The 27,840-nt window shown below is 40.7% G+C and overlaps 1 protein-coding gene across 5 annotated transcripts; it reads left to right on the top strand.

Annotated features, from left to right (window-relative positions):
• The first annotated feature begins 574 nt into the window (after positions 1 to 574).
• On the top strand, positions 575 to 27,439 carry LOC136694844 (zinc-alpha-2-glycoprotein-like). Of its 5 annotated transcripts, XM_066668697.1 has the most exons (13): positions 575 to 852; positions 10,899 to 11,165; positions 12,647 to 12,943; positions 16,084 to 16,368; positions 17,196 to 17,303; positions 17,458 to 17,501; positions 17,581 to 17,613; positions 17,887 to 17,984; positions 18,421 to 18,465; positions 20,445 to 20,587; positions 20,699 to 20,849; positions 23,402 to 23,587; positions 26,907 to 27,439. In XM_066668697.1, the coding sequence occupies exons 1-6, from the start codon at positions 795 to 797 to the stop codon at positions 17,499 to 17,501; spliced, it is 1,059 nt and encodes a 352-aa protein (XP_066524794.1). In that variant the 5' UTR covers positions 575 to 794; the 3' UTR covers positions 17,581 to 17,613; positions 17,887 to 17,984; positions 18,421 to 18,465; positions 20,445 to 20,587; positions 20,699 to 20,849; positions 23,402 to 23,587; positions 26,907 to 27,439. The 5 variants fall into 5 exon arrangements, with proteins under 5 accessions (XP_066524794.1, XP_066524797.1, XP_066524795.1 ...); XM_066668700.1 differs by having other exon boundaries at positions 12,659 to 12,943; positions 20,445 to 20,849; XM_066668698.1 differs by lacking the exon at positions 20,445 to 20,587.
• Positions 27,440 to 27,840: the final 401 nt, after the last annotated feature.

The following is a 27,840-nucleotide window of genomic DNA, read 5'->3' as shown; positions in this document are numbered from 1 at the left end:
GTTCCTCTAGTACATGTTTATCTCTGCCGAAATACTGCACTGTTCCTCTAGTACGTGTTTATCTCTGCTGAAATACTGCACTGTTCCTCTAGTACATGTTTATGTCTGCTGAAATACTGCACTGTTCCTCTAGTACATGTTTATCTCTGCCGAAATACTGCACTGTTCCTCTAGTACGTGTTTATCTCTGCTGAAATACTGCACTGTTCCTCTAGTACATGTTTATGTCTGCTGAAATACTGCACTGTTCCTCTAGTACATGTTTATGTCTGCTGAAATACTGCACTGTTTCTCTAGTACATGTTTATCTCTGCTGAAATACTGCACTGTTCCTCTAGTACATGTTTATCTCTGCCGAAATACTGCACTGTTCCTCTAGTACGTGTTTATCTCTGCTGAAATACTGCACTGTTCCTCTAGTACATGTTTATCTCTGCTGAAATACTGCACTGTTCCTCTAGTACATGTTTATCTCTGCTGAAATACCGCACTGTTTCCTGTGGCGCTCTGCGGTGGGGCGGGGCTTCTCTCTCTGCACAGTGTTTACAAACACATTCGTGTCACGTGAGTTTGTTTTGAAACAGCGAACAGTTAAGGTCGGGCCGAAAGGTCTTAACTAAATAAAGAATAGACTGAAACATCCTGACAATTTTTAATGCATTAGTCTAATAAAGGGATTTTTAAGGAGTGAGAGTTGCGCATTCCTGAGATTGTTTTAAACAGATTGGACACGGACTTTAAAGACCATCGTCAGCAAAATGTGAAGTAAACTCTGGATCAGTGACAAGTTGACGATGAGAGACGCTGAACTTTGTGTTTTTGTGCTGTTTGGAGTTCTTCCAGCTCTCGGAGGTGAGTTTTCTCCAAAGTTAAAGTTAACGCGCAGCTCTTTGTCTGAGACAGTTTTACTGCATGTGGAAAACCGAGTGAGTGTCCCTCGTTTTACAGCAATAAACAGGACCCCGTCAGCATTTCAGATAAAAGGCTTCTCGTTGGGTTTTCTGCTTCTTGTTTTTGCTGCGGTCAGCGCTTCCTGTTTATGTACAGCGAGTGTTCATCGTGTGTTCATCTCCTCAAAACCAAACGTACCATTACCATTCAGAGTTTTGTGTTCGGGATCAAAAGAGACTCATTAATATTGAGCTTGTAAAATGGTTTTCAGAAATAATTTCACAGCCTGTAGTTGTATATCACCTTTTGTGTGTTTGTGAAACCAGTTTGTGAATGTGTAATAAAATGAGCATCTGCAGAAATATTCTGAACAAGTTTGAAAAAGGTTTGCACACACTTAGATATAATTTGCACATTGTAAAAACATTTGATTCACATACAAATATTTTGTGTATATGTGAATAAACAATGCTTTACTGCCACCTACTGGTGTATGGCGATAATGCTGAAACAACATAAAATCTTAACGAAACAGACGATGAAACATGTCCATGTTTAATGTTCTGAACAATGTCTACTGGGAGATTTTGTATAAACATTATATTATATTGTTGAACAGGTTTAATGTCTCAGGTTTTTAATTTCTGCATGTTTCTGCGTGTTCTCAGAAAGAGTGGGGTCTGGAAAGATCGTTTCACTGTGGATTTGTGTTGACGCTGTTGTTTAGGCAGTATGTCATTAAACAGGGCAACGACCTTTATTTACTCTTTATTTATCAGTTAACAAAGCAGTGAAGGTGCAGTAACGGGTACAATAATAAACGTGTTAAGAAACAACAACAATAACACCTTTAGTGTGCTATAACAACAACAACAAAGTGCCATTAAATGTGTATGTTAACGACATAGTGCAAGAACAACTCTTCTCCTTGCTGCAGTAGCTGGGTGCTTTTCAGTCACTCCATATACACTCACTACATGTACTCATTGAATGAATCGGTTCATGAATCGAGTTAAGATTCAAATCAATGATTCAAAACATTGTTTACAAGCATGGGCTGCACGTGCTCTGACCTCATGCACACAGCCGCGGGGAAACACAGAGACGATACACAGCTCGCCTTAAACACTAGATCCCAGCTAACAATAAAAGGTCCCAGGACGTCCCCAGAACCAACACTGCTAACGTCCTCTGGACGTTATTTTGTAGGATCCACTCACAAGGCCCCAGACAGCGAGCATATATCGGTCCACTGGTATAAAAAGGCTGGCACCCCCACCATCGGACCACTCAGATTACTGTCCTGTACAGGATAGAACTCATTTATAATCTCCTCACACAGATTTTACACTCACAGAGACTTTTATTCTGGAAAACACACTAATACAAATATTACCAACAACTCTGAGAGATATAATAATGAGTATAAGACTGATATAAAATGATTAATGATGAAAATGTTGACACAGTGCTGGATTTAAATTATTTACTAATCTTATTTATAAAGATTAACAAAAAGAACCTAATGAAGGAAAAAAACTGTAAATTGGACTGTGAATGGAAAAGTGCTAAAATGTGGCATTTTGTCAAAAATTCTGTTTAATCACCAGTGGTCCGCCCAGAAAACGCCGTGTAAAACACTAGTGGACCTCCAACTTTGTCCTCAGTGGAACAGCAGTGGTCCGCCGTCTTCTTGATATCAGGGGCAAACCCACTGTCCATTTGTCCCCTCACAGATGAAAGAACGCCTGCGGGAGGTTCTGGTGTTTCCTATTCAATGTATTCCTGCAATTGCTTTGGTGTAAATTTTTAATTTTATATTATGTTATTACTAAAACAATTTAAATGTTATTAATTTAATAGATTGTATCAAAAAAGAGGCATCAAATAATTTCATAAGAAGTTATAGGCCGTACACATTTTTATTTTGAACTCAAATTTCAAATAACATTTTTCTTGTATTTTAACTGTTCTGAGATGTGTGAATATTCAGTTTTAAGCCTCCTCTCTTCCTTGAGGTGAAAGAATATACATGTTTGTTTACATTTTTACCCATCAATACTTGTCAAATCATTCAATTTAAAACAAAAACAATCGTACAGACTGTCTGCATTTAGTACGGAAAAAACATTATAATTAACGATTTACAGTTCATGCACACATTTTTGTTAATTACACCAAGGGAATTTATAATTTGTGCACATGTTTTAGTTAATTTCAGTGACAGAATTAGTTATTTGTGCACATGTTTTCTCTAATTCCTGTGCTCACAATAACTCATTCCTTCACTGGGGGTTCCATAGCAACCAGTTGGCCATTTGCCAAAACTCTGATGTTTATCACACTGTGTACATAAAGATTATGAAGTGAGTGTACTGCAGTATTGAATTAAACGGTGTACAACATCATCTTTTCTAATTTTTTGTTGTATATTTGAAGTATGGCGGCACGGTGGTGCAGCAGGTAGTGTCACAGTCACACAGCTCCAGGGACCTGGAGGTTGTGGGTTTGATTCCCGCTCCGGGTGACTGTCTGTGAGGAGTTGGTGTGTTCTCTCTGTGTCTGCGTGGGTTTCCTCCGGGTGACTGTCTGTGAGGAGTGTGGTGTGTTCTCTCTGTGTCAGCGTGGGTTTCCTCCGGGTGACTGTCTGTGAGGAGTTGGTGTGTTCTCCCTGTGTCTGTGTGGGTTTCCTCCGGGTGACTGTCTGTGAGGAGTGTGGTGTGTTCTCTCTGTGTCAGCGTGGGTTTCCTCCGGGTGACTGTCTGTGAGGAGTGTGGTGTGTTCTTCCCGTGTCTCCGGGTGCTCCGGTTTCCTCCTGCAGTCCAAAAACACACGTTGGTAGGTGGATTGGCGACTCAAAAGTGTCCATAGGTGTGAATGTGTGTGTGTGTGTGTCTGTGTCACCCTGTGAAGGACTGGCGCCCCCTCCAGGGTGTATTCCCACCTTGCGCCCAGTGATTCCAGGTAGGCTCTGGACCCACCACGACCCTGAATTGGATAAGGGTTACAGATAATGAATGAATGAATGAATATTTGAAGTTTATTTCAGTTCTTTTCTAACTGTAAACCTGCATATTGTTCTTTATTTATTTATATAAGCGCAAGTTTAAAACGCTTAAAGTCCCTGTCTGGGGAGGCTGCCACACAGATAGGAGCTTTACCAAACTTTACAGGAATTATGTAAAATATCTAAGGGGCTCTGGAATTAGATCCAGTGTAAATAATTATTCTATTTTGGTGTCGTTGTGTTTAAATGACAACCTCTAATCCTTAGCAGAAAAGATGATGATGTGCGTCGTTTACTTCAGCATTTCTGTAAACTCACTTCATAATTCATACACACCACTATAAATTCTGAACTGATTATATATATAGTGTTTATGGACTAATAAAGGTCATTTTACTTCACTGTACCATGGCTGTTGTTAGACCTGTTTTAGGGGGCTGTAACTTCCTGCTACAGGGGGTTGTTTTGCAGCCACGCTGAGAGCAGCAGGTCAGTGCTGAAACACTGGGAACTTACAGCTCTGTTTTGAGACATTTTAGATAAAAGTAATATTACTTCTGATAATGTGATTAGGATGAGACTCTCTTTTAGACTCTCAGACCAATAAGATTCTTTCACTTCAGATTAGCAGGTAGTGTCACAGTCACACAGCTCCAGGGACATTGGACTCAAGGGACTCCAGGGACACAAGGACTGGTGCCCCCTCCAGGGTGTATTCCTGCCTTGTGCCCAGTGATTCTGGGTAGGATCTGGACCCACCGCGACCCTGAACTGGATAAGGGTTACAGATAATGAATGAATGAAGTTGCACGAGGGGGCAAGGTTCAGTCTGTGAGAAAGTCCAAGAATGTAGTAGCAGTCACTATCTATTGTTACACTTATATAGCGCCTTTCTAGACACCCAAGGATGCTTTACAATTCATACTGCTCAGAACGCTCAATCCACACACACACTGGCGAGAAGCGGCAGCCAAACGCGCACTGCATACTCTTGACCAGGAACCACCGTCCACCTGGAGGACTGCATCGGGCACTAGGATTTCACCCAGGACAGAGCGCCAATCCATATCTGGGCACAGACACATTCACTCACACATACACACATTCATTCACATACACACTCATTCACTCACACACCAGGACAGTTAATAGACAGAAGCCAATTCACCTACCCTCCATGTTTTTGGACTGTGGGAGGAAACCGGAGACCCCTGAGGAAACCCACGCAGACACAGGGAGAACATGGAAACTCCACCCAGATGGGACTTGAAGCCAAGATCCCAGCGCTGGGAGGCGAACGTGCTAACCACTAAGCCATGGTGCCGCCCGACATGTGTCCTTGAGCCCGCAGTTCAGACGAGGGGTTTCCTTGGTCTGTTTACAACTGACTCAACTCTTTTAATTTTCTGATAAACCAGGGCACAGCCTAATCCAATCAGCAAACAGCTCATAAATCCCAATAGGTATACATCTTCAATGTCCTCAATGGAAAGAGGCGCTAGACACACCGTGCACCATGCGAAGCACCCTCCTTAGGAATTCCCCAAATATTGCCATTTTTTAATTGAGATTTTTGTTCAATTCCATGTTCAATGACGTTTAAAGTCTGTGGGTTGTTATATAAATACGTATAGAATTAGATATAAATATATTAATCAATAATGTGTAAATGGATGTGTGTTTGCGCACATTCAGCATGATTTCAGAAAGAGGAGGGTCTGGAAATACCATTCCACTCGGGGTTTGTGCTGATCCTGTGTTGTTGAGGCAGTGTGTCATTAATGTCCTATGTCCATCATTTATGAATGTGAATGAGTTATTGCCCCAGTGTGTGTCAAACCCATAGGGTGAGAGGATAGTGATGATTGTTTAATATACAATTATTAAATGCTTTAAAACAGTTTATGAAGGTAAATAGGGTTGGGAGATATGACCTCAATGAGTATCACGATTAACAGGACATTTCTCCTTGATTACGGTTAATGAACAGTTATTGTTTTTTTTGTTTTTCTAAGTTTACTAACGCAGACTGTGCTAAAATATTAAATCTAAGATATATTTTCTAATGAAACAGTGTATGTCTATGATTTTAAAATAACTGATGGAAACACACAGATGAACTCATTCATTCATTCATTCACTATCTGTAACCCTTATCCAGCTCAGGGTCACGGGGGTCCAGAGCCTACCTGGAATCATTGGGCGTAAGGCGGGAATACACCCTGGAGGGGGCGCCAGTCCTTCACAGGGCAACGCACTCACACACATTCACTCACACCTACGGACACTTTTGAGTCGCCAATCCACCTACCAACGTGTGTTTTTGGACTGTGGGAGGAAACTGGAGCACCCGGAGGAAACCCACGCAGACACAGAGAGAACACACCACACTCCTCACAGACAGTCACCCGGAGGAAACCCACGCAGACACAGGGAGAACACACCAAGTCCTCCACAGATGAACTGTTTATGATTATTAATTGAATATTAACTGTAATCAAAGCACGCATCACTTGAAATGAAACTGTATAATTTATGTATAGGGTCACATTTTAGTTTTAATGTACATATAGAAAATTCTCTGAAATTGAACATATTGGGCACTGCAGTTTGGGAAAAATATTTTAGTGATAGCAAAGTATGCTTTCTGTCTAGAGTTTTGAAATAGATTGGTGTTACCATTGTTTTTTCTGCAATACTTGCATTTGGCTTCTTTTAGTTCAATGTCATCTTCACTAAAACCAAAATGTGCCCGAATAACGACACATTTTTATTTATTTTTTTGGTACAATCTGCTCATTGCACAATCAGTGCAAGCTGATTGGCTAATCAGCTCCGGCATATAAACAGAGATAAAATTCATGCTTGTAACATCAGTGTTACAAGAAGTTTGTGTGGAAGTGTGTGTGTGTGTGTGTGTGTGTGTGTTTGTATCTCAGTCTTGGTAAACCTCACTGTTATTCTTCACTTATTCACTAAAAAATGTTATGTACAAAATATTTTTACACATGTGCAAATCTTTTTCAAACTTGCCCAAGATATTTCTGCAAGTGCAGATGTTTACTAAATGGAAGTAAGTGGCATGTAACACTGTATTTAAATATTAAGGCCTTAAACTATACTCTACTTTACAGCACATGCACATAACTGTACTGAACACATTTCAAATTTAACAGATGGGACTTTTGTAATTTTGTAATTTTATCTGATAGCCATTTATTTGTTGTTATTTATTGCCATTTATTGTTGTTAATTTATTTGAAGCATATAATGTGTTAAAACGGTCACAAGTGCTCTGCTTTTTATGTCGACATTACACAAACTAACACTATCTGTTTTCATTACAGTACATTGGCCAATGTCTAAATTTACATTCACTATATTTTACTGTTTATGATCATCTCAGTAACACGACCTGTTCTATTTTACTGCCCTAAGCCCTAAGGCCTAGTGTACACAATGATGGCAAAGCGTGAGCAAAAGGGGCACAAGCATCTTAGTGTTCTAGATTTTGGAGAGTTGAGAGCATAATTGGAATGTACTTTTTCAGATTTCACTTCATCTATATCCTGCTACTGCTCTAACACTGTTCACCACTGTGTTCAGCTCCACTCAACACTACAGTGTTTTACTAGAGTCTCCTTCAGCTGTGTCCATCACTACTGCTCTAACACCGTTCACCACTGTGTTCAGCTCCACTCAACACTACAGTGTTTTACTAGAGTCTCCTTCAGCTGTGTCCATCACTACTGCTCTAACACCGTTCACCACCGTGTTCAGCTCCACTCAACACTACAGTGTTTTACTAGAGCCTCCTTCAGCTGAGTCCATCACTACTGCTCTAACACCGTTCACCACCGTGTTCAGCTCCACTCAACACTACAGTGTTTTACTAGAGTCTCCTTCAGCTGTGTCCATCACTACTGCTCTAACACCGTTCACCACCGTGTTCAGCTCCACTCAACACTACAGTGTTTTACTAGAGTCTCCTTCAGCTGTGTCCATCACTACTGCTCTAACACCGTTCACCACCGTGTTCAACTCCACTCCACACTACAGTGTTTTACTAGAGTCTCCTTCAGCTGTGTCCATCACTACTGCTCTAACACCGTTCACCACCGTGTTCAGCTCCACTCAACACTACAGTGTTTTACTAGTGTCTCCTTCAGCTGTGTCCATCACTACTGCTCTAACACCGTTCACCACCGTGTTCAGCTCCACTCAACACTACAGTGTTTTACTAGAGTCTCCTTCAGCTGTGTCCATCACTACTGCTCTAACACCGTTCACCACCGTGTTCAGCTCCACTCAACACTACAGTGTTTTACTAGAGTCTCCTTCAGCTGTGTCCATCACTACTGCTCTAACACCGTTCACCACCGTGTTCAACTCCACTCCACACTACAGTGTTTTACTAGAGTCTCCTTCAGCTGTGTCCATCACTACTGCTCTAAAACCGTTCACCACCGTGTTCAGCTCCACTCAACACTACAGTGTTTTACTAGTGTCTCCTTCAGCTGTGTCCATCACTACTGCTCTAACACCGTTCACCACCGTGTTCAGCTCCACTCAACACTACAGTGTTTTACTAGAGTCTCCTTCAGCTGTGTCCATCACTACTGCTCTAACACCGTTCACCACTGTGTTCAGCTCCACTCAACACTACAGTGTTTTACTAGAGTCTCCTTCAGCTGTGTCCATCACTACTGCTCTAACACCGTTCACCACCGTGTTCAGCTCCACTCAACACTACAGTGTTTTACTAGAGCCTCCTTCAGCTGAGTCCATCACTACTGCTCTAACACCGTTCACCACCGTGTTCAGCTCCACTCAACACTACAGTGTTTTACTAGAGTCTCCTTCAGCTGTGTCCATCACTACTGCTCTAACACCGTTCACCACCGTGTTCAGCTCCACTCAACACTACAGTGTTTTACTAGAGTCTCCTTCAGCTGTGTCCATCACTACTGCTCTAACACCGTTCACCACCGTGTTCAACTCCACTCCACACTACAGTGTTTTACTAGAGTCTCCTTCAGCTGTGTCCATCACTACTGCTCTAACACCGTTCACCACCGTGTTCAGCTCCACTCAACACTACAGTGTTTTACTAGTGTCTCCTTCAGCCGTGTCCATCACTACTGCTCTAACACCGTTCACCACCGTGTTCAGCTCCACTCAACACTACAGTGTTTTACTAGTGTCTCCTTCAGCCGTGTCCATCACTACTGCTCTAACACCGTTCACCACCGTGTTCAGCTCCACTCAACACTACAGTGTTTTACTAGAGTCTCCTTCAGCTGTGTCCATCACTACTGCTCTAACACCGTTCACCACCGTGTTCAGCTCCACTCAACACTACAGTGTTTTACTAGAGTCTCCTTCAGCTGTGTCCATCACTACTGCTCTAACACCGTTCACCACCGTGTTCAGCTCCACTCAACACTACAGTGTTTTACTAGAGTCTCCTTCAGCTGTGTCCATCACTACTGCTCTAACACCGTTCACCACCGTGTTCAGCTCCACTCCACACTACAGTGTTTTACTAGAGTCTCCTTCAGCTGTGTCCATCACTACTGCTCTAACACCGTTCACCACCGTGTTCAGCTCCACTCAACACTACAGTGTTTTACTAGAGTCTCCTTCAGCTCTGTCCATCACTACTGCTCTAACACCGTTCACCACCGTGTTCAGCTCCACTCAACACTACAGTGTTTTACTAGAGTCTCCTTCAGCTGTGTCCATCACTACTGCTCTAACACCGTTCACCACCGTGTTCAGCTCCACTCAACACTACAGTGTTTTACTAGAGTCTCCTTCAGCTGAGTCCATCACTACTGCTCTAACACCGTTCACCACCGTCTTCAGCTCCACTCAACACTACAGTGTTTTACAAGGGTCTCCTTCAGCTTTGTCCATCACTACTGCTCTAACACCGTTCACCACCGTGTTCAACTCCACTCCACACTACAGTGTTTTACTAGAGTCTCCTTCAGCTTTGTCCATCACTACTGCTCTAACACTGTTCACCACCGTGTTCAGCTCCACTCAACACTACAGTGTTTTACAAGGGTCTCCTTCAGCTTTGTCCATCACTACTGCTCTAACACCGTTCACCACTGTGTTCAGCTCCACTCAACACTACAGTGTTTTACTAGAGTCTCCTTCAGCTGTGTCCATCACTACTGCTCTAACACCGTTCACCACCGTGTTCAGCTCCACTCAACACTACAGTGTTTTACAAGGGTCTCCTTCAGCTGTGTCCATCACTACTGCTCTAACACCGTTCACCACCGTGTTCAACTCCACTCCACACTACAGTGTTTTACTAGAGTCTCCTTCAGCTTTGTCCATCACTACTGCTCTAACACTGTTCACCACCGTGTTCAGCTCCACTCAACACTACAGTGTTTTACTAGTCTCCTTCAGCTGTGTCCATCACTACTGCTCTAACACCGTTCACCACCGTGTTCAGCTCCACTCCACACTACAGTGTTTTACTAGAGTCTCCTTCAGCCGTGTCCATCACTACTGCTCTAACACCGTTCACCACCGTGTTCAGCTGCACTCAACACTACAGTGTTTTACTAGAGTCTCCTTCAGCCGTGTCCATCACTACTGCTCTAACACTGTTCACCACCGTGTTCAGCTCCACTCAACACTACAGTGTTTTACTAGAGTCTCCTTCAGCTGTGTCCATCACTACTGCTCTAACACCGTTCACCACCGTGTTCAGCTCCACTCAACACTACAGTGGTTTACTAGAGTCTCCTTCAGCTCTGTCCATCACTACTGCTCTAACACCGTTCACCACAGTGTTCACCCGAACTTCACTTCATTTTCAAGTGCTGTGAATTAATCATTTATTTCATTTGGCTGAAGAAGTAAAGTATGTTACATATTAAAAGTGCTTTATAAAAGTTTAAAATTAATTTACTTCTATATTTAATATATGGCATATAAATTTGCTAATAGTTTTGTATTTATTTTTTTTTTACAGGGAAACATTATCTGTTTTACCTCTTCACCATCCAGTCAGACCTCTCTGTAGATGACATATACCAGTTCAGTGCAGTGACTTTGCTGAACGACACACAGATCGACTCCTACAGCAGTCGGGACGGTATCAGGACTCCTAAACAGAGCTGGATGAAGGAGATAGAGGAGAGGGAGTGGAAAGCTGGAACTGAGAAACTGAAGAATGATGGTGATCTTTTACACAACTTCCTGGACACACAGATGAATTTCTCTGGCCATGATCCATCAGGTGAGAAACTGCTGCTGTTCTCCTTTTTAAAGATGTATGTCCTCCTCTCAGAGGAAGAAGAGTCTGTAGATTTACACACACTGCTCTGATTAGAGCTCTTCATTTCTTCATCTTCATCTCAGTCACAGAATAAACACAACACACTTCATCAGCCCACAGTCAACTAACAGTGGTCTCTCCTCCTGGAGACTGTCATCATCTTCACTGGGGATTCACTCAGATTCAGCCCTGAAGTGAGTTACAGTGTAGATTAAGGGTCAGAGTCAGGAGAGTTTTGTGGAATGTAGTAGTAATAAATGTAGCCTTGGATTTAAAAGGGAAAATTTTTTTAAATGGGATTAATCAGATTAAAATGTTGGTGCTTGGCCAGTTGAGACACATCATTTTCTGGGTCTTCCCCGGGGTCTCCTCCATGTTGGACATGCCTGAAACACCTCACCAGGGAGGCATCCGGACTAGATGCCTGAACCACCTCAACTGGTCTCCGGAGTCACTCCCAGATGTCCCAACTCCTAGCCCTATCTTTAAGGGAGAGTCCAGACACCCTGTGGGGAAATACTTTCAACCAATACCAAATCTCTTGACCATTGGTGACTGCTGGCACGTAGATCGAACGGTAAATCGAGAGCTTCGGTTTTTCGGCTCAGCTTCCTCTTCACCACAACAGACTAGTATAGTCTGCATTACTGTAGATGCTGCACCGATTCGCCTGTCAACCTCCTGCTTCATCATTCCCTCACTCGTGAACAAGATCTTGAACTCTTCCACTTGAGGCAGGAGCTCACTTTCAACCTGGAGAGACCGCTCTACCATGGTCTCAGATATAATTTCCCCTCCTGTGTTGCCTGATGTTTTGCCAGAATCTTCTTGGAACTGACAGAAAGTAATTTCCAAATTTACCCTTGGAGAACTAGAGAGCTGATTAAATTAAACACAGTGAGACTGGACAGTGATCCTCCACAATGTGCTCAGTGAGGACAGAGGTCTGTTACAGATCAAACACAGAAGGACTGAGACCCAGTGTAAACTCTGAGAGCTGCAGAGAAGATGGGGACACTTTTGACTCTGAGAGACATGTTCAGTTGTGTCCGGAGTGAGGAGACACACATGGACTTCATTACTGTATCTTCTGCTCCTCCTTTAGTCGTCTGTAAAAAGTCTGAATTCTTGCTGAATTTAAGTAAATTGCACATGGCTCTATTTTAGATGTTTATGTGTTTTCGCTACATTAACACTGACTCTGTCTGTAGCTTTGTGGTCAGGGAGATGTTTTGGGTTTTGGGTGTGTGTTTATGTGAAATGTCAGGACATGATTTCAGAAATCACCCTCACATCTCAGGAAAATGTTCACTTTTGGTGACATATCAGGACCCAAATGCATATCCTAACTTTTCTAAATGTCTTTATTTCAAATATGAGGCTTTTATTCAAGAAAATATACAGTGCTGACTGTGTCTCATGATGATTCCTTGTAACCTCAGTCCCTGTTTCAGAGCGTCACATTCTTCAGTGGAGAAACGGCTGTGAGGGAGAAAAGCTTCCTGATGAATCAGTTTCAACTTTAAACTGCATTAATGAAATTGCCTATGATGGAGAAGATTTAATCTCTCATGACTGGACCTCACAGAAGTGGACAGTCTCAGCTGCTCAGAGCAGTGAACTGCAGAAGAAGTGGAAAGATGAAAATGAGAATTTACAGAAAGCTCTGAGTCTGAAATCTGTTGACTGTGTGGAGTGGCTGGAGATCTATTTACAGTACTCTTCTGAAACCAAACCAAGTGAGCATTTGTATATTTTCAATTTTCTGAGTTAGAAGCCTCTAACCTTCTCATTAACACTGATATTTTACTAGAATTATTCATTATACTTTTAATTATTATTTTGGATATTTGCAAATATTTAATTTACACTCTGTTGGTTTGTTGTTTTCTCTGGAGCTACACACACTGAGGAAGGTCTTTTAATATTCTAATACAGTTATTCAAGATTCTCAGTCCATTCTGACTTTCACTAGAAACAACCTGGAAAGTGGTTTTCTGCCTTCTCCTTGTGTGTTAAAACGTGTTTCTTTTTGCTGAAATCAAAGATCTTATTTTCCACTCAATGATATAATGCAGTTATTCAGTTCACATTGTGACTCTCTGTTCATTCTGGCGTTCACTATAAACAAGCTGGAAAGTATTATTCTGCAGTCTTCTTGTCTGTCAAAAGATGCTTTAAAACCTTCAAAATAATAAAAAAAATAAAATCATTCATTCATTCATTCATTCATTATCTGTATCCCTTATCCAGTTCAGGGTCGCGGTGGGTCCAGAGCCTACTTGGAATCATTGGGCGCAAGGCGGGAATACACCCTGGAGGGGGCACCAGTCCTTCCAATTAATATAAAAAATAATAATAATAATAATATATGGCATTTAAATCACTTTTCATTTCCCCAAAGATGCTGTTTACAATGGGAAGAACGCTTAAAAACAAGCATATCCGACAATCAAACAATATGAAAGGAACAAATAACACATAATGCTACAAAACAAGAACAAGAGTAAAACAACCTGAGTCAGCTAGTTATAGGCTTCAAGAAACAGAGAGATTAAATGCAGCAGCAAACAGGTGTGTTTTAAGATTGGATTTGAATAGTGACAGAGAAGGAGAATGTTGAATTTCTGAAAGGAGGGAGGTCCAGAGGCATAAATGGAAAAGGCTTGGTCTCCAAGACTGCACAGGTTGAAGAATGTTGAGTAAACCAGCTGAAGAAGGTCTGAGAATGTGCTTAGGTGTGTAAAGTTGAAGAAGGTCTGATAAGGTCTGAGGAAGCTAGGTTATTGAGAGTTTTGTAAGTGAGAAGAATTCTGAATTGAATATGATATTTAACTGGGAGCCAGTGGAGGTTTTGGAGAACTGGGGTGATGTGGTGGTGGGACTGTGTGTGGATGAGGAGCAGAATTCTGGACCATCTGGAGTGAGGAGCTGATGCCATGGAGAAGTGAGTTACAGTGATCGAGACGGCTGGAGATGAATGCATGGATGAGACATTTAGCAGCAGACTGGAAAAGAGACAGATGGATTTTTGCAATTTTTGCGAAGGTGAAAGAAGGAGGTTTTTATAATGTAACTAACATGGTAATCAAATGTAAGTGTAGAAGTGTGTGGTGGTGGAAATGGTGGAACTATGTCCAGAAAGTGTGACTAATTGTTTTTCGATCCGTTAGGTAAGATAAAAAACCAGTCAAGGGCGGAACCAGTGACACCCAGCTCACCCAGTCTTGAAAGGAGGATGGCATGATTTACCTTGTTGAAGGCAGCACTTAAATCAAGGAGGACCAGAATACTTAGGGCTCCTGTATCTGCAGCCACCAGCAGGTCATTGATAACCTTAACAAAAGCAGTTTCGGTACTGTGGAGAGGGCGAAAACCAGACTAAAATGAATCAAGTAGGTTGTTGGATTATAGGTATGCTGTTAGCTGGGTGGCTACGATACGCACAAGGACTATATAAAAGAATGGAAGATTGGGCAGTAATTATTTAGATTTGCTGGGTCAAAACCTGTTTTTTTAAGGAGGTGTAACTGCAGCTAATTTGTAAACTGAGGGGACATAGCCAGAAAACAGTGACTGGTTAATAATAGAGGTCAAATGAGGGACTAAAGCAGACATGCAAGCTTTCGTTAGTGGGGTAGGGAGAGGGTCGAGGGAGCAGGTGGTCCTTTTTGAATGGGTAATGTTATCACTGATGAGAGAAGGAGTAACAGGGTTGAAATCAGAAAAACAGGATGTGGACATAGAACAGTGTGGAAAGGTGGATTTAGATGAGGTGATTGTAAGAGAGTTATAAATATTGGAGATTTTATCTTCGAAGAAGCGCAAAGAGTAGTTACAGGGTTCAAAGGAGGGTGCCACAGTGATTCAAGGAGTTTTAAAAAGTTTAGAGATTGCTGAGAAGAGACTATGGGGGTTAGTATTAGGCCTATTAATAAGACCAGAGAGATACCTAGAATTGCATATAAACATCTGCATGCATCGTTAATTTTTTTTATATATTTACAGCCTTTAAAGCTGATGTCAGGCTTGTTTCATAGTGTGCAGGTCAGTGGTGAACCAGGGAGCAGAAGTGGTGAAGGAAAACGTTTTGGTTTTCACAGGGGCAGTTGAATTAAGGCACACTAAAAAAGCCAAATTAAGCATTGTGGTATGTACCTCAGAAGAGGATGGAGCAGTGAGAACAGGAAAGCTCATATTGATAGACAGAGTATGGGAACAGAGATTAACAGATGTAATATTATGGAAGGAGATAATCCTTTTAGCTGACTGGTGATTTACATTTATAGGGACAGAGAATAGAAGGAGCTTATGGTCAGAGAGTGGAAACAGAAGAGAATGAAGGTTATGAACCAAGACCGAAGAACAGACTAGGTCAAGTGTGTGGCCTTTGTCATTAGTAGGGAAGTCTACATGTTGAGTGAGGAAAAAGCAGTCAAAGAGTGATAAAGAGTCAGTCACAAACCTGATGTCAGGAGTGTTAATATGTATACTGAAGTCACCTAGTAACAACAGCCGAGAGGAAGAAGAGTTGGTGACAGTGAGTAGCTCAGATAGTTCAGAGAAAAAGGAAGAATTGGATTTGGGAGGGCGATGGACGAGGAGTGCAGTAATAGAGCCAGGTGTTTGGACCGCAAGATTCTCAAAAGATTTTGGTGATGAGAAAACAAGTTCAGTAATTCTGAGTGTGTTGTTAAAGATTATAGCCAGACCATAATATGTCATAGTCCCTATATGTGTGTAAAAGTGTGTGTGAGAGATCAGGTGACTTCTTCATGATCAGAGGAGGATGTGCTGCTTCTGGAAGAACACCAGCTGTTTTTATAAATCTGAATTCTGACAGAAACACATTGTGTGTTTACACTGTTCTTCTCTGCAGCTGTTCCAGATGTGTATGTGTTTGTGAAGAAATCTCAGACTGAGTCCAGCAGACTGACCCTGACCTGCCTGGCCACGGGCTTCTACCCCAAAGACCTGAAGATGAGAGTGAGGAGATTCACCACTTCACTCCCTGATCATCTACTAACATCCTCAGGAGTCAGACCCAATGGTGATGGAACCTACCAGCTGAGGAAGAGTGTGGACGTCCAGGAGGAAGATGCAGCAGGATATGACTGTTCTGTGGAACACAGCACCTTCAATGGATCAATGATTAAACCCTGGGGTAAATATATCTGTGTTTGATTATCCACTAACACTGAAGAGTAGAGAGTACTCCATTAGACTCAGAATATCCCACTGTTCTTACAGTAGTTACAGTTCTTACAGGGGTTTCTTACAGGGGTTTTTGAGTTCGCGCATGGGTTTGTAGGGATGGAGAAGAGCAGACAGGTGTGAAGGAGCAAAGTTATTTAGAGCTTTTAAGTGAGAAAAAGTATTTTGAATTGAATACTGTACTTTATGGGAAGCCAGTCAAGATGTTGAAGAACAGGTGTGATGTGTTGGTGAGAGCGAGTGCGAGTGAGAAGGCAGGCAGTGGAGTTCTGAACAATCTGAAGTCTGTGGACAGAGGAAGAGCTGATGCCAAAGAGAAGAGAGTTGCAGTAGTCTAAACAGGTGGAGATGAAGACTCAGCAGCAGATTCAGATAGAGATGACCTGATTTTGGCAGTAATACGCAGATGAAAATAAGACATTTTGATTATAGAACTGTTGTGAGCACTAAGTGAAAGAGTTGAGTTGAGGATGACACCCAGATTACGAACCAGGGAAGGAGGAGATACACTTGAATTATCAATGGAGAGAAAGAGGGAATCAACTTTTTTGAGAATTTATTTGGAAACGATTAGCAAGAGTTCAGTCTTGTTGCTATTTAACATGAGAAAATTGTAATTCATTGTAATTCATTCATTTCCTTATTTCTGATAAACAGGTCGAGAGTGGTTAAGAGATGGGTTTTAATAGATTTGTTTAGTTCTTACAGGGGTTATTAAAGGGGGTTTATTTTTATCCAGATCTGTCGCTGACTGTCCTTCCTCACTTTTGTTTACAGAAGGGAAACGCACTGACCTTTCAGGTGTGGTTGTGTTTATTGGAGCAGTGACTGGAATGATGGCTCTGGTTGTGCTCCTCATTGTCTTTATAAAGAAGAAGATAAAGAGTGAGTGTAGATTATTTTCTATAAAGATCCTGTACAGAGTTTAAAACAATAAAATATTATATACTTAAGGCATAGACAACTATTTTAATTAATTTCTAAAATATAATTATAGCTACAAAAAAATAATAATGTCCTTTTTAATCTATTACTCAAGGAGCAAGAACCCCCGCCGCCCCCACACCTCTCCTCAGTCCATAGGTGAGTATCACTGTCTGTTCATTCTCAGCAGATGTTACTGCCCACCTGTACTCAACTCTTTATCAATCTTTATTTGCAGGTGAGGAGACCCCTCCACAGCACGTGGTAAATGGTGAGTTGAGTTATAGTTTGTTTCTCCTCTGAGCTCTGAGTGAACTCTACAAAGTGTAAAGTTCTTGTTTCAGCTCCAGCTTCATTTTTGAGCGTAATACAACAGTGTTAACGTAACAGTTTATTAGTGAAGCTGTTTTTCTCTGTTCTCTGTGAAATGAAATAAAACTGAACCCAGTTTAAACTCTCAACATTGTTTCTGGAACAGAGCACTGATTATTACTAACTCTAGCCCTGTAGATATTTTTACTACAGTCATCTCGCCTTCTTTCAGGTTCCAGTGCTGAGAAAAGTCCTGATGAAAACACAACAATGCGTGAGAAATAAGAGGAGGAATATAAAATTTGATGAACCACTACAGAACAAATGATGGTAAGTGTTAATAAACCTGCAAATAATACATATATAGAGTAAAAACTCACTACACTGTAAAGTACTTTCTGAAAAGGGAGGACACATGGACTGAACAGAAATGATCACATTTACATTCACTATCACTTTAATGTTTGAGTGTTTACTGCTCTGTGAAATGTTAAACTGATTAATTTACTAAGGTTTACACTGATAAACTAAACAGAGGTTTGTTTTAGAACCCAATGACAGTAAACAAGAGTATTGTTAAATACTAAAATGTAAGTTTAGAAACTGGGCGACATAGTTGTTTCTGGAACAGAGCAGTGATTAATAAACAGCTGGGTTTCATTTCTTATCCTCAGCAAATGCAGCTCTTTTATTCTCTGTGTCCTGATCATTCTTTATTTTGATCTTTTTTTTTTGTTTGTTTGTTTGTTTTTCTTTTCTACTTTAGGGTTGAGGACTAAGGCTGGTGATCATAACCCTGTTCCTGACTCAGGTAACCATAATCCTTATTTAAAACCTGCGAAATTAATTAAATGTACTTTTTTTTTACTTTTTTCTTCGTCACAGTGAAATACAACAATGCATAGGAGTATAATTGTTGCTGGATTTCATGCCCTTGCCCTGTCTTGTACTGTCCTATGCTGTTGTATGTCTATTTCCCTACAATGTGCTCAGTTAGCAAAATGCTCTGTTTTTGTTTTGGTTCCTGTTTGTTTCATTCATTCATTCATTCATTCATTCATTCATTCATTATCTGTAATCGCTTATCCAGTTCAGGGTCGCAGTGGGTCCAGAGTCTACCTGGAATCATTGGGCGCAAGGCGGGAATACACCCTGGAGGGGGCGCCAGTCCTTCACAGGGCAACACACACTCACACATTCACTCACACACTCACACCTAAGGACACTTTTGAGTCCATCGAAATCCATCTACCAATGTGTGTTTTTGGACTTTTTGTGGGAGGAAATTTTGTTATTAATATTAGTGACTCCTAATAGATATAGGCCAGGGCAGTGTTTGTTGCATTTTTATTCATCATTTGAAATGTACAGTGTATATTATGTGATTGATTAACAATAATTAATTCAGCCTTGGGTTAGGTGTTGTGTAAATGCTGACACTGCTGCACTTGCACAAATTTGGGCTGTGAGCGGAGGGCTGCAAGAGGTATGAAACTAACAACATTCACGCTCCCAGACACATTAACATTCAAGACAGGTGTGGACAAGGGTTGGTTTCTCCCCTCATTGGTGACTGAGCATGTATAGAGAATCCAGCCTGTGCTCCCTCCACACAGCCCTAAACCTGGTCTCCTAACATTCTCCCCTTGTGCACTCACACCACGCTCAGATTCTTAGTTCCCTTGCGTAAAGGTCTAGAGCACCAATCAGATCTTATGTTTCCTCTTAGAAATACTATATAGATTCTCTGTAGAATTCCAGTCCAGAGAACTAGTATTTAGGAAGGAAGTGGAACCCATGAATTGCAGTGCAGGTAGCCAGGAGATCATTAGAACTAAGAGATGTCAGGTGATTCGTAGAAAGTGTGTAGTAAGACCACATCACCAGAGAGAAGGCAAATGAAGACTAGATTTATTCATGATCAGGAAGAGGAGGTATGATGCGCAACAGCAGCGTAACAGGCAAAACAAGGCCAGTGGCTTCAATGGAAGAATCTAGAGAAGTGGAAGTTTTCCTGGCAAGAGTTGTGAGTGATGGAGGCAAGTCACATTTAATTTTGCCAGGAGCAACTTACAACGTCCTTCCAACACCGCAAAATCTTGGACAGTGGGTAGGTGAAGATCCTAGTTGTGGATTATGTACAGGGTTTGGCATACTGAAGCATATTCTATTTGCTTGTAAGCTTAGTTTGTCACAGGGGAGGTATACATGGAGACAAATTCAGGTGCTAAGGGTTTTAGCATGTTTGTTGGACAGCAAACAGCTAGAGTTTAATGCACTGACGAGTAGCTGTAGTGATAAAATAGTTAGCTTTGTGCGTGAAGGGGGAATGTTTTTGAGAACATGCTACAAATTTTGGTAGATGGGGTGAAGCATAGGGCGGCACGGTGGCGCAGCAGGTAGTGTCGCAGTCACAGAGCTCCAGGGACCTGGAGGTTGTGGGTTCGATTCCCGCTCCGGGTGACTGTCTGTGAGGAGTTGGTGTGTTCTCCCCGTGTCCGCGTGGGTTTCCTCCGGGTGCTCCGGTTTCCTCCCACAGTCCAAAAACACACATTGCAGGTGGATTGGCGACTCGAAAATGTCCGTGTGTGTGAGTGAGGGACTGGCGTCCCCTCCAGGGTGTATTCCCGCCTTGCACCCGATGATTCCAGGTAGGCTCTGGACCCCCCGCTACCCTAAAATACAGATAATGGATGGATGGGATGGGATGAAGCATGAAATCGGAAGTTGCTGGTGGATGTAGGAAGGTGGACTCATCAGAGAACAATACATGTTTCACATTGTCCACAGCCCAAGATTTGCGCTCCTTGCAACATTGAAACCGACATTTAGCATTGGCATGTGACCTAAGGTTTGGCTATAGAAGCCCGGCCGTGTATATTGACCCTGTGGAGCTCCCGACGGACAGTTCTGGTGGAAACAGGAGAGTTGAGGTGCACATTTAATTCTGCCGTGATTTGGGCAGCCATGGTTTTATGTTTTTGGATACAATCCGGGTCAGCAGCCGAACATCCGTTTCAGACACCTTCCTCTTGCGTCCACAGGTAATCCTGTTGGATGTGTTTCACCCTTCTTGGTGGTGTGCTGACATTACCCTGGATAGCGTGGCTCTTGATACATCACAAAGACTTGCTGTCTTGGTCACAGATGTGCCAGCAAGACGTGCACCAACAATTTGTCCTCTTTTGAACTCTGGTAGGTCATAAACCCATAATGTTTTGTGCATTGCAATATTTTGAGCAAAACTATGTTCTTACCCTCTGTTACTTGAACCTTCACACCCTGCTCTTACTGGTGCAATGTGCAGTTAATGAAGATTGGCCACCAGGCTGCTCCAATTTAGCCATGAAACCTCCCACACTAAAATGACAGGTGTTTCAGTTTCATTGTCCAACCCCGGTATATACAGGGTGGGCCATTTATATGGATTCACATTAATAAAATGGGAATGGTTGGTGATATTAACTTCCTGTTTGTGGCACATTATTATATGGGAGGGGAAAACTTTTCAAGATGGGTGGTGACCGTGGTGGCCATTTTGAAGTCGGTCATTTTGGATCCAACATTTATTTATTTATTTTTTGTATGTTTTTTTCAATGGAAAGAGGGTCATGTGACACATCAAACCTATTGGGAATTTCACAAGTAAAACAGTGGTGTGCTTGGTTTTAAGGTAACTTTATTCTTTCATGAGTTATTTACAAGTTTTTCTTTGTTTACAGCCATTGACATGTTGCAGAGGTTAACACATGAGGAGCGGATAGAAATTGTGTTGATGTCTGGTGAACGCAGTAACCGGGTCATTGCAGCAGATTTCAATACAAGACACCCTACGAGACCACACATCTCCCATGCTACAGTTAGCAAACTGCTTGCCAAGTTTCATGAAACTGGTTCAGAGTTTATTTGCCAAAATGTGGAAGCATGAAAACTGTCACTTATGAAGAAAGGTTTTAACGTAAATTTATTCTTTATTATTTTCTTTTTTTATTATAAGTTTCTGACCACTTATAAAATGTGCTCAAGGTGCTGCCCATTGTGTTGGATTGTCAATGCAACCACCTTCTCCCAATCTTCACACACTGATAGCAACACCGCAGAATGTTAATTAATTAATTAATTAATAACTTAATCCCCTGATCTCTGTATGTGTTGTATGGGTTTATATGTTTGTGTATTTGTAAGTTTTTAAGTCTTTTCTCCATTGTTTTATTGTGTTACTGTTTTTTTTCCCACTTCTTGCCCAGTGCTTAAGATTGTGTGCTGCTGTAACAAGTGAATTTCCCCGATGTGGGATCAATAAAGTCAAAGTCAAGGAGAAATGCTAGCACAGGCTACCAGTATCCATAGTATCAGTTGCTGCACATCTCATATCTTCACAGCATAGAAAATTGCCTTCAGATGACCCAAAAGATAAAAGTCTAAAAGGGTCAGATCGGGAGACCTTGGCCATTCAACTGGCCCACGATGACCAATCCACTTTCCAGGAAACTGTTCATCTAGAAATGCTCGGACCTGACACCCATAATGTGGTGGTGTACCATATTGCTGGAAAAACTCAGGGAACGTGCCAGCTTCAGTGCATAAAGAGGGAAACACATCATCATGTAGCAGTTTCGCATATCCAGTGGTCTTGAGGTTTCCATTGATGAAGAATGACCCCACTCTTTGTACCTCATATACCACACCATACCATCAGTTTTTTTTGTTCCAACAGTCTTGTAGGGATCTATCCAATGTGGGTTAGTGTCAGACCGATAGCGGTGGTTTTGTTTGTCAACTTCACCATTCATCTAACTGTTTGCCTCATCACTGAACAAAATCTTCTGTGTAAACTGAGGGTCCTGTTTTTTTGTTTTGCCCATTCCGCAAATTCAGTGCACCAATCCTCGTTGAGATGCTGTAGCAGCTGTAGTTTGTAAGGGTGCCATTTGTGAGTAGTTAATATCCACCGAAGGGATGTTCGACTAATGCCACTCTCCAGTGACATGCAGCGAATGCTACGCTGTGGGCTCTTGCTGAATGAAGCTAGGACAGCCACTGATGTTTCTTCATTAGTGACAGTTTTCATGTGTCCACATTTTGGTAAATCCAACAATGAACCAATTTCACAAAACTTGGCAAGCAGTGTAGCAGATGGGTGGTCTTGTAGAGTGTCTTGCATTGAAATCTGCTGTAATGACCCGGTTACTGTGTTCACCAGATATCAACACAATTTCTATCCGCTCCTCATGTGTTAATCTCTGAGACATGTCAATGGCTGTAAACAAAGAGAAACTTGTAAATAACTCAAGAAAGAATAAAGTTACATTACAACTAAGCACACCATTGTTTATCTTGTGAGATTCCCAATAAGTTTGATGTGTCACATGACCCTCTTCCCATTGAAAAAATAAATAAATAAATAAATAAATATATATATATATATATATATATATATATATATATATATTTTTTTTTTTTTTCCTTCTACATAACTGTATGTTTCTTGGTCTTGAAGACCTCCCCCTCACTGCATTACATTTTAGTGTAGAATCAGGTTTTTCTATAGCTGTTGCTTTCCTAACATATGGGTATACTTAGACATTTCCAGTGTGGAAATAGGTCTGTTTTGAGTTTGGGTGTGGGTGGGTGTGGGTGGGTGTATAATATAATGTGTTTAGTTACTGTATCTCAAGAATATCAAAACTCTAGATTTTTTTTCTCCCTTCCCTCTCTTTTTTCCCTTTTCTTACCCGTCCTCGTAGATGGGGTGAAGCACGAGATTGGAAGTTGCTGGTGGACGTAGGAAAAAAGCACTGAGGCCAGACATGGTGCTCTATTCTGAAAGTCTACAGATAGTTTATTGCATAGAGTTAACGGTTCCATTTGAGGATGCAGCAGATGAAGCCTTCAAAAGGAAGAAGCTGAAGTACACAGACTTGGCGGCTGAGGTGAGGGAACATGGGTAGCAGGCACATGCAAGACTGGTGGAGATAGATGTTAGGGGATTTGTAGCCAAATCGGCTATATCCCTACTTGTGCAGTTTGGCATCAGGGGCCAGAAACTAAGGACAGCTGTGAAGTTGATGATGGTTAAGGGTAAGGAATGACTGTAAAACTGGCTTGGATGGGGGTGGGTCTGGGATACCAGACTTCAATGTTGACCCTTCTGGAGGTGTTGTGTGCTTAATTCAGTGAAAAACCAACGAGAGGACGTGCCTACCTGAAGACCCCTGTGAAGAGCTAGTTATACAGTGGGTGGTTTGGATACTCATGGGCTGGGCTCAGTGAGTAACCGTAGTTGTTAAGGAGAGCTGGTAGCTGATCGGATCATAAACGGCCACAGCAACCTTAGTGTTGAGGTGAAGGATTCAACAGGAATTTTCTTACCCATCCTTCTTTCTGGGTGGCTTCATGCATCTCTCCACTTTCAGATTTAATCTTTCTACAGGAAAATTTTTCCCATCAAGCCAGACTGAGAACACAGTGGATATCTCAAACTTTCCAAACTACATTTTCCTCAAAAGCCTGTGGAGTAGCGATTCGTTTTAGGAAAAACATTTCATTTCAACCAAAAAACATGGTAGTAGACCCACAAGGGCGATATATTATTATATCTGGAAATACCAATTCCTATCCCTTAACACTAGTCAATATCTATGGCCCTGACTATGACAACCCTGACTTTTTTCGCAATCTCTTTAATATCATCCCATTCACCTCATCAGATAACATTATTATTGGCTGAGATTTTAATTGATATTTAAACCCGCACTTTGATAGGTTATCCACCAACCGCTCTAAATTTCACTCAGATCTTGAACTCTTTGCTCAAATTTGCAAACTTAGTAGACCTCTGGAGACTACAACATCCAAATTGTAAAGATTTTTCATTTTACCCTTATGTACATTAATCCTTTTCTCGGATTTATTATTTCTTGGTCTCATCAGAGCTAATCCCAAGGGTTGATTCTACTGTATATCATCACATTCTAATCTCTGACCATAGCCAGGTCACCCTCACATTATGTAGGATAATTAATAAACCTATGTACAATTGGAAATTTTACCCCAGCCTTCTTTCAGTTTATATCTTTATCAAATATATGAATGTTAAGATTTGTTAATTTTTACAAATACAAAGGATGTTTCATACACAGTTCTCTGTGAAACTTTTAAAGCAGTAACCAGAGGTCATATATTAGTATTTGAAGCCTCGGAAAAGAAAGAATTAAATAAACATCTTATCGAAGTTGAAAATACTATAATAACTAATAAAAACTAATAAACTCTCTCCCTCTACTGAAGTTTACAACCAAATTTTGCAATAAACATTTGAATACAATAATATTCTCAGCCAGGGAGTCAAAAACCTCCATCTTAAACTCAAAAGGAAGTATTTTGAACTTGGTGAAAAACCAGAAGGGCTCGTAGCTAGAGAAGTTCAGGAGATCAGGGCCAATCAAACAATTAATATAATTCAGTGAACTTCAGGGCAATTGATTACAAAACACCAAGAGATCATCAATAGATTTAGAGACTATTATTCAGATCTATATACATCAAGATTTACAGCCTCAGAATTTGATTTAGACTCTTTTTTTTTTCAATAATCTTGCTATACCTAAGCTCTCTGACTCAGCCAGAGAAGCTCTAGACTTACCAAATAATTTATCTGAAATTCAAGATGCAATAGCTAGCTTTCCATTAGGCAAACCACTGAACCACATGGATGTGAGTTTTGCAAAACTTTACTCCCCTTTTACTCAGGATGTTCAGTTACTCAGTTGCTAATAACAAATACCCTGGCTCATTTTCCAAGGCAAACATTTCTCTAATATTAAAGAAAGGAAAAGTTAATACTGACCCTGCCTCACATAGACCTATTACTTTGCTCAACCTTGACCAAAAAATTATTTCAAGTTTTGTCTAATCATCTAGCAAATCATATTTCAGAAATATTTATAATAAATGGTCTAGAGAACTTGGATATTTTATATGCGGATGATCTTTTATTATCTCTTTCCAATAATAATTAAAATAAATGGTCTAGAGAACTTGGTTATTTTATATGCGGATGATCTTTTATTATCTATTTCCAATCCTACTACTTCCGTTCCCAAGCTATTGGATTATATAAATCTGTTTGGACGATTCTCAGGCTACACAATTAATTGGAACAAGTGCGAATTTATGCCACTCACAAAAACTTTCAACCAGAAGTTTCTATCTTCCCTTTTTCTGGCTAATTGTTACTTCTATATCCTCTTTCAGACTCCGCTCATGTCAAAAAAAAAAAAAAGCGCTACAGATGGCACCTTGAACTTACCTAATTTCAAGCACTACTATTGGGCAGCCAATGCTAGAGCCATTTCATTCTGACAGCTGGGCTCTTGCTCTGGATTTGTTTCTGAGCACACCCCGTTATGGGTCAAGGTTGAGGCCAGTTTTTCTCCCCTGACCTCTTTACCAATGTTTCTATACACAAAACTATCATCTGGTAAAATTATCATAAACAATAACTATATAATCAAAAATTCTTTGAAAATACTAGATCAAATTAAGCTTGCTACAAAGGCCCCACCAACTTCCATACATACATCTATCATATTCAACCAATTAAAAATTTTTCTTAATCTTGAAAACCAAGGTTTAACCTCTTTAGGAGACTTATATAAATATGGTTGTTTTATGTCATTTAAGGCCCTGAAAGAAAAATACAATATACCACGGACACATTTTTTCTACTGTTTACAGTTGAGGCATTACACCAAGTCTGTCCTCTCTGATTTAACATCAAAACCACCAGATCATGTTTTATTCTGCTTCTTTAACTCAGACCCACTGTCCAAACAACAAATATTACGTTGTATCTCATTTCTAAAATGTAGCCCTTAGGGACTAAATTCTCTTAGGGAAGCCTGGGTTAAAGAAATAGGTTGTGAAATACCTAAGGATATATGGGAAAAAAAAGTCTCACCAGAATATCAGACTGGTCTATAATCTCACATTATAGACTAATTCAAAATATTGCATTGATTACACTATACTAAAACTAAACTACACAAGATATTTCCTGCCAGATATTATGTGATACGTGTTCAATAGAAAGAGGCACTCTGACTCAATTTTTTATTACATGCCCAACTTTACATCCCTTCTGGAATAATGTTTTTAAATGGCTTCCCAATGTTCTTGAAATTCCCTTGGAGCCAGATCCTATTCTCATAATATGTGGCTGTTCTACTTTGTTTATGTTTTCATATACAGTTCAACGTATAGTGATGGCCACCATGATGGTATCTCCAAAATTGATCCTGCTACACTGGAAATCATCTTCAGCTCCTTCTTTCAAAAATTGGCTAACGGAAATGTATAAGTTTATTTCAGTGGAGATAACCCATACTTCATCACCTTAAAGAATCTCAAGAATGAGAGAAATATAACAGAAGTCCACCCTCCTCCCCCTGTTTCTTTTTTTATGTATTTGTCATACACATTTTTTTCTTTTTCTTGAGAATGTTCTAAATGTCTAAATGGATCAGGAGAGGGTTGGATATGTCTGTTCTGTGTATGTTTATGCAAAATTCAATAAAACAAAAGGTGTTTTTAAAAAAAAAGTATCTCTGTCTAGGTCTCTGTCTGAGTATTTTCTGTGTGAGTATCTCTGTTTGTTTTATTTTCTTAAAATAAAGTCTGCTGTGTTATTGTGTTTGCGTCCGCCTCCATCAGTCAACCCACTTGTGACAATAACATGTGAACTGAGCGCTGAACTATGGTTACGTGTGTGAAGAGCTGATTCCCATGGCAACTGGAAGTTTATTATTTACAATAAAAGATTCTGTGTTTTAAATTAAAAGTGTTTAATACCTTAAAATTTGTAAACATTCATATAATTGTTTAACTTCATAAAATGTTCTAAAGCATTTAATAATTGTATATTAAACAATCATCACTATCCTCTCACCCTATGGGTGTGACACACACTGGGGCAATAACTTATTCACATTCATAAATGACGGACATAGGACATTAATGACATACTGCCTCAACAACACAGGATCAGCACAAACCCATAGTGGAATGGTATTTCCAGATCCTCCTCTTTCTGAAAACATGCTGAATTTGCGCAAACACACATTCATTCATTCATTCATTCATTTGTTATCTGTAACCGCTTTTCCAATTCAGGGTCACGGTGGGT

This window comes from Hoplias malabaricus, chromosome 4 (assembly GCF_029633855.1).
Source record: "Hoplias malabaricus isolate fHopMal1 chromosome 4, fHopMal1.hap1, whole genome shotgun sequence".
NCBI lineage: Eukaryota > Metazoa > Chordata > Actinopteri > Characiformes > Erythrinidae > Hoplias > Hoplias malabaricus.
Note: the sequence above shows the minus strand (reverse complement) of the source record. Positions and strands in the feature narration are given on the sequence as shown.

Excerpts from the sequence above, each read along its gene's own strand:
- LOC136694844 (XM_066668698.1), top strand. The coding sequence starts at position 795 with ATGAGAGACGCTGAACTTTGTGTTTTTGTGCTGTTTGGAGTTCTTCCA. Across the intron at positions 12,944-16,083 it reads CTCTTCTGAAACCAAACCAA|CTGTTCCAGATGTGTATGTG; the intron begins GTGAGCATTTGT and ends TCTTCTCTGCAG. Across the intron at positions 16,369-17,195 it reads ATCAATGATTAAACCCTGGG|AAGGGAAACGCACTGACCTT; the intron begins GTAAATATATCT and ends TTTTGTTTACAG.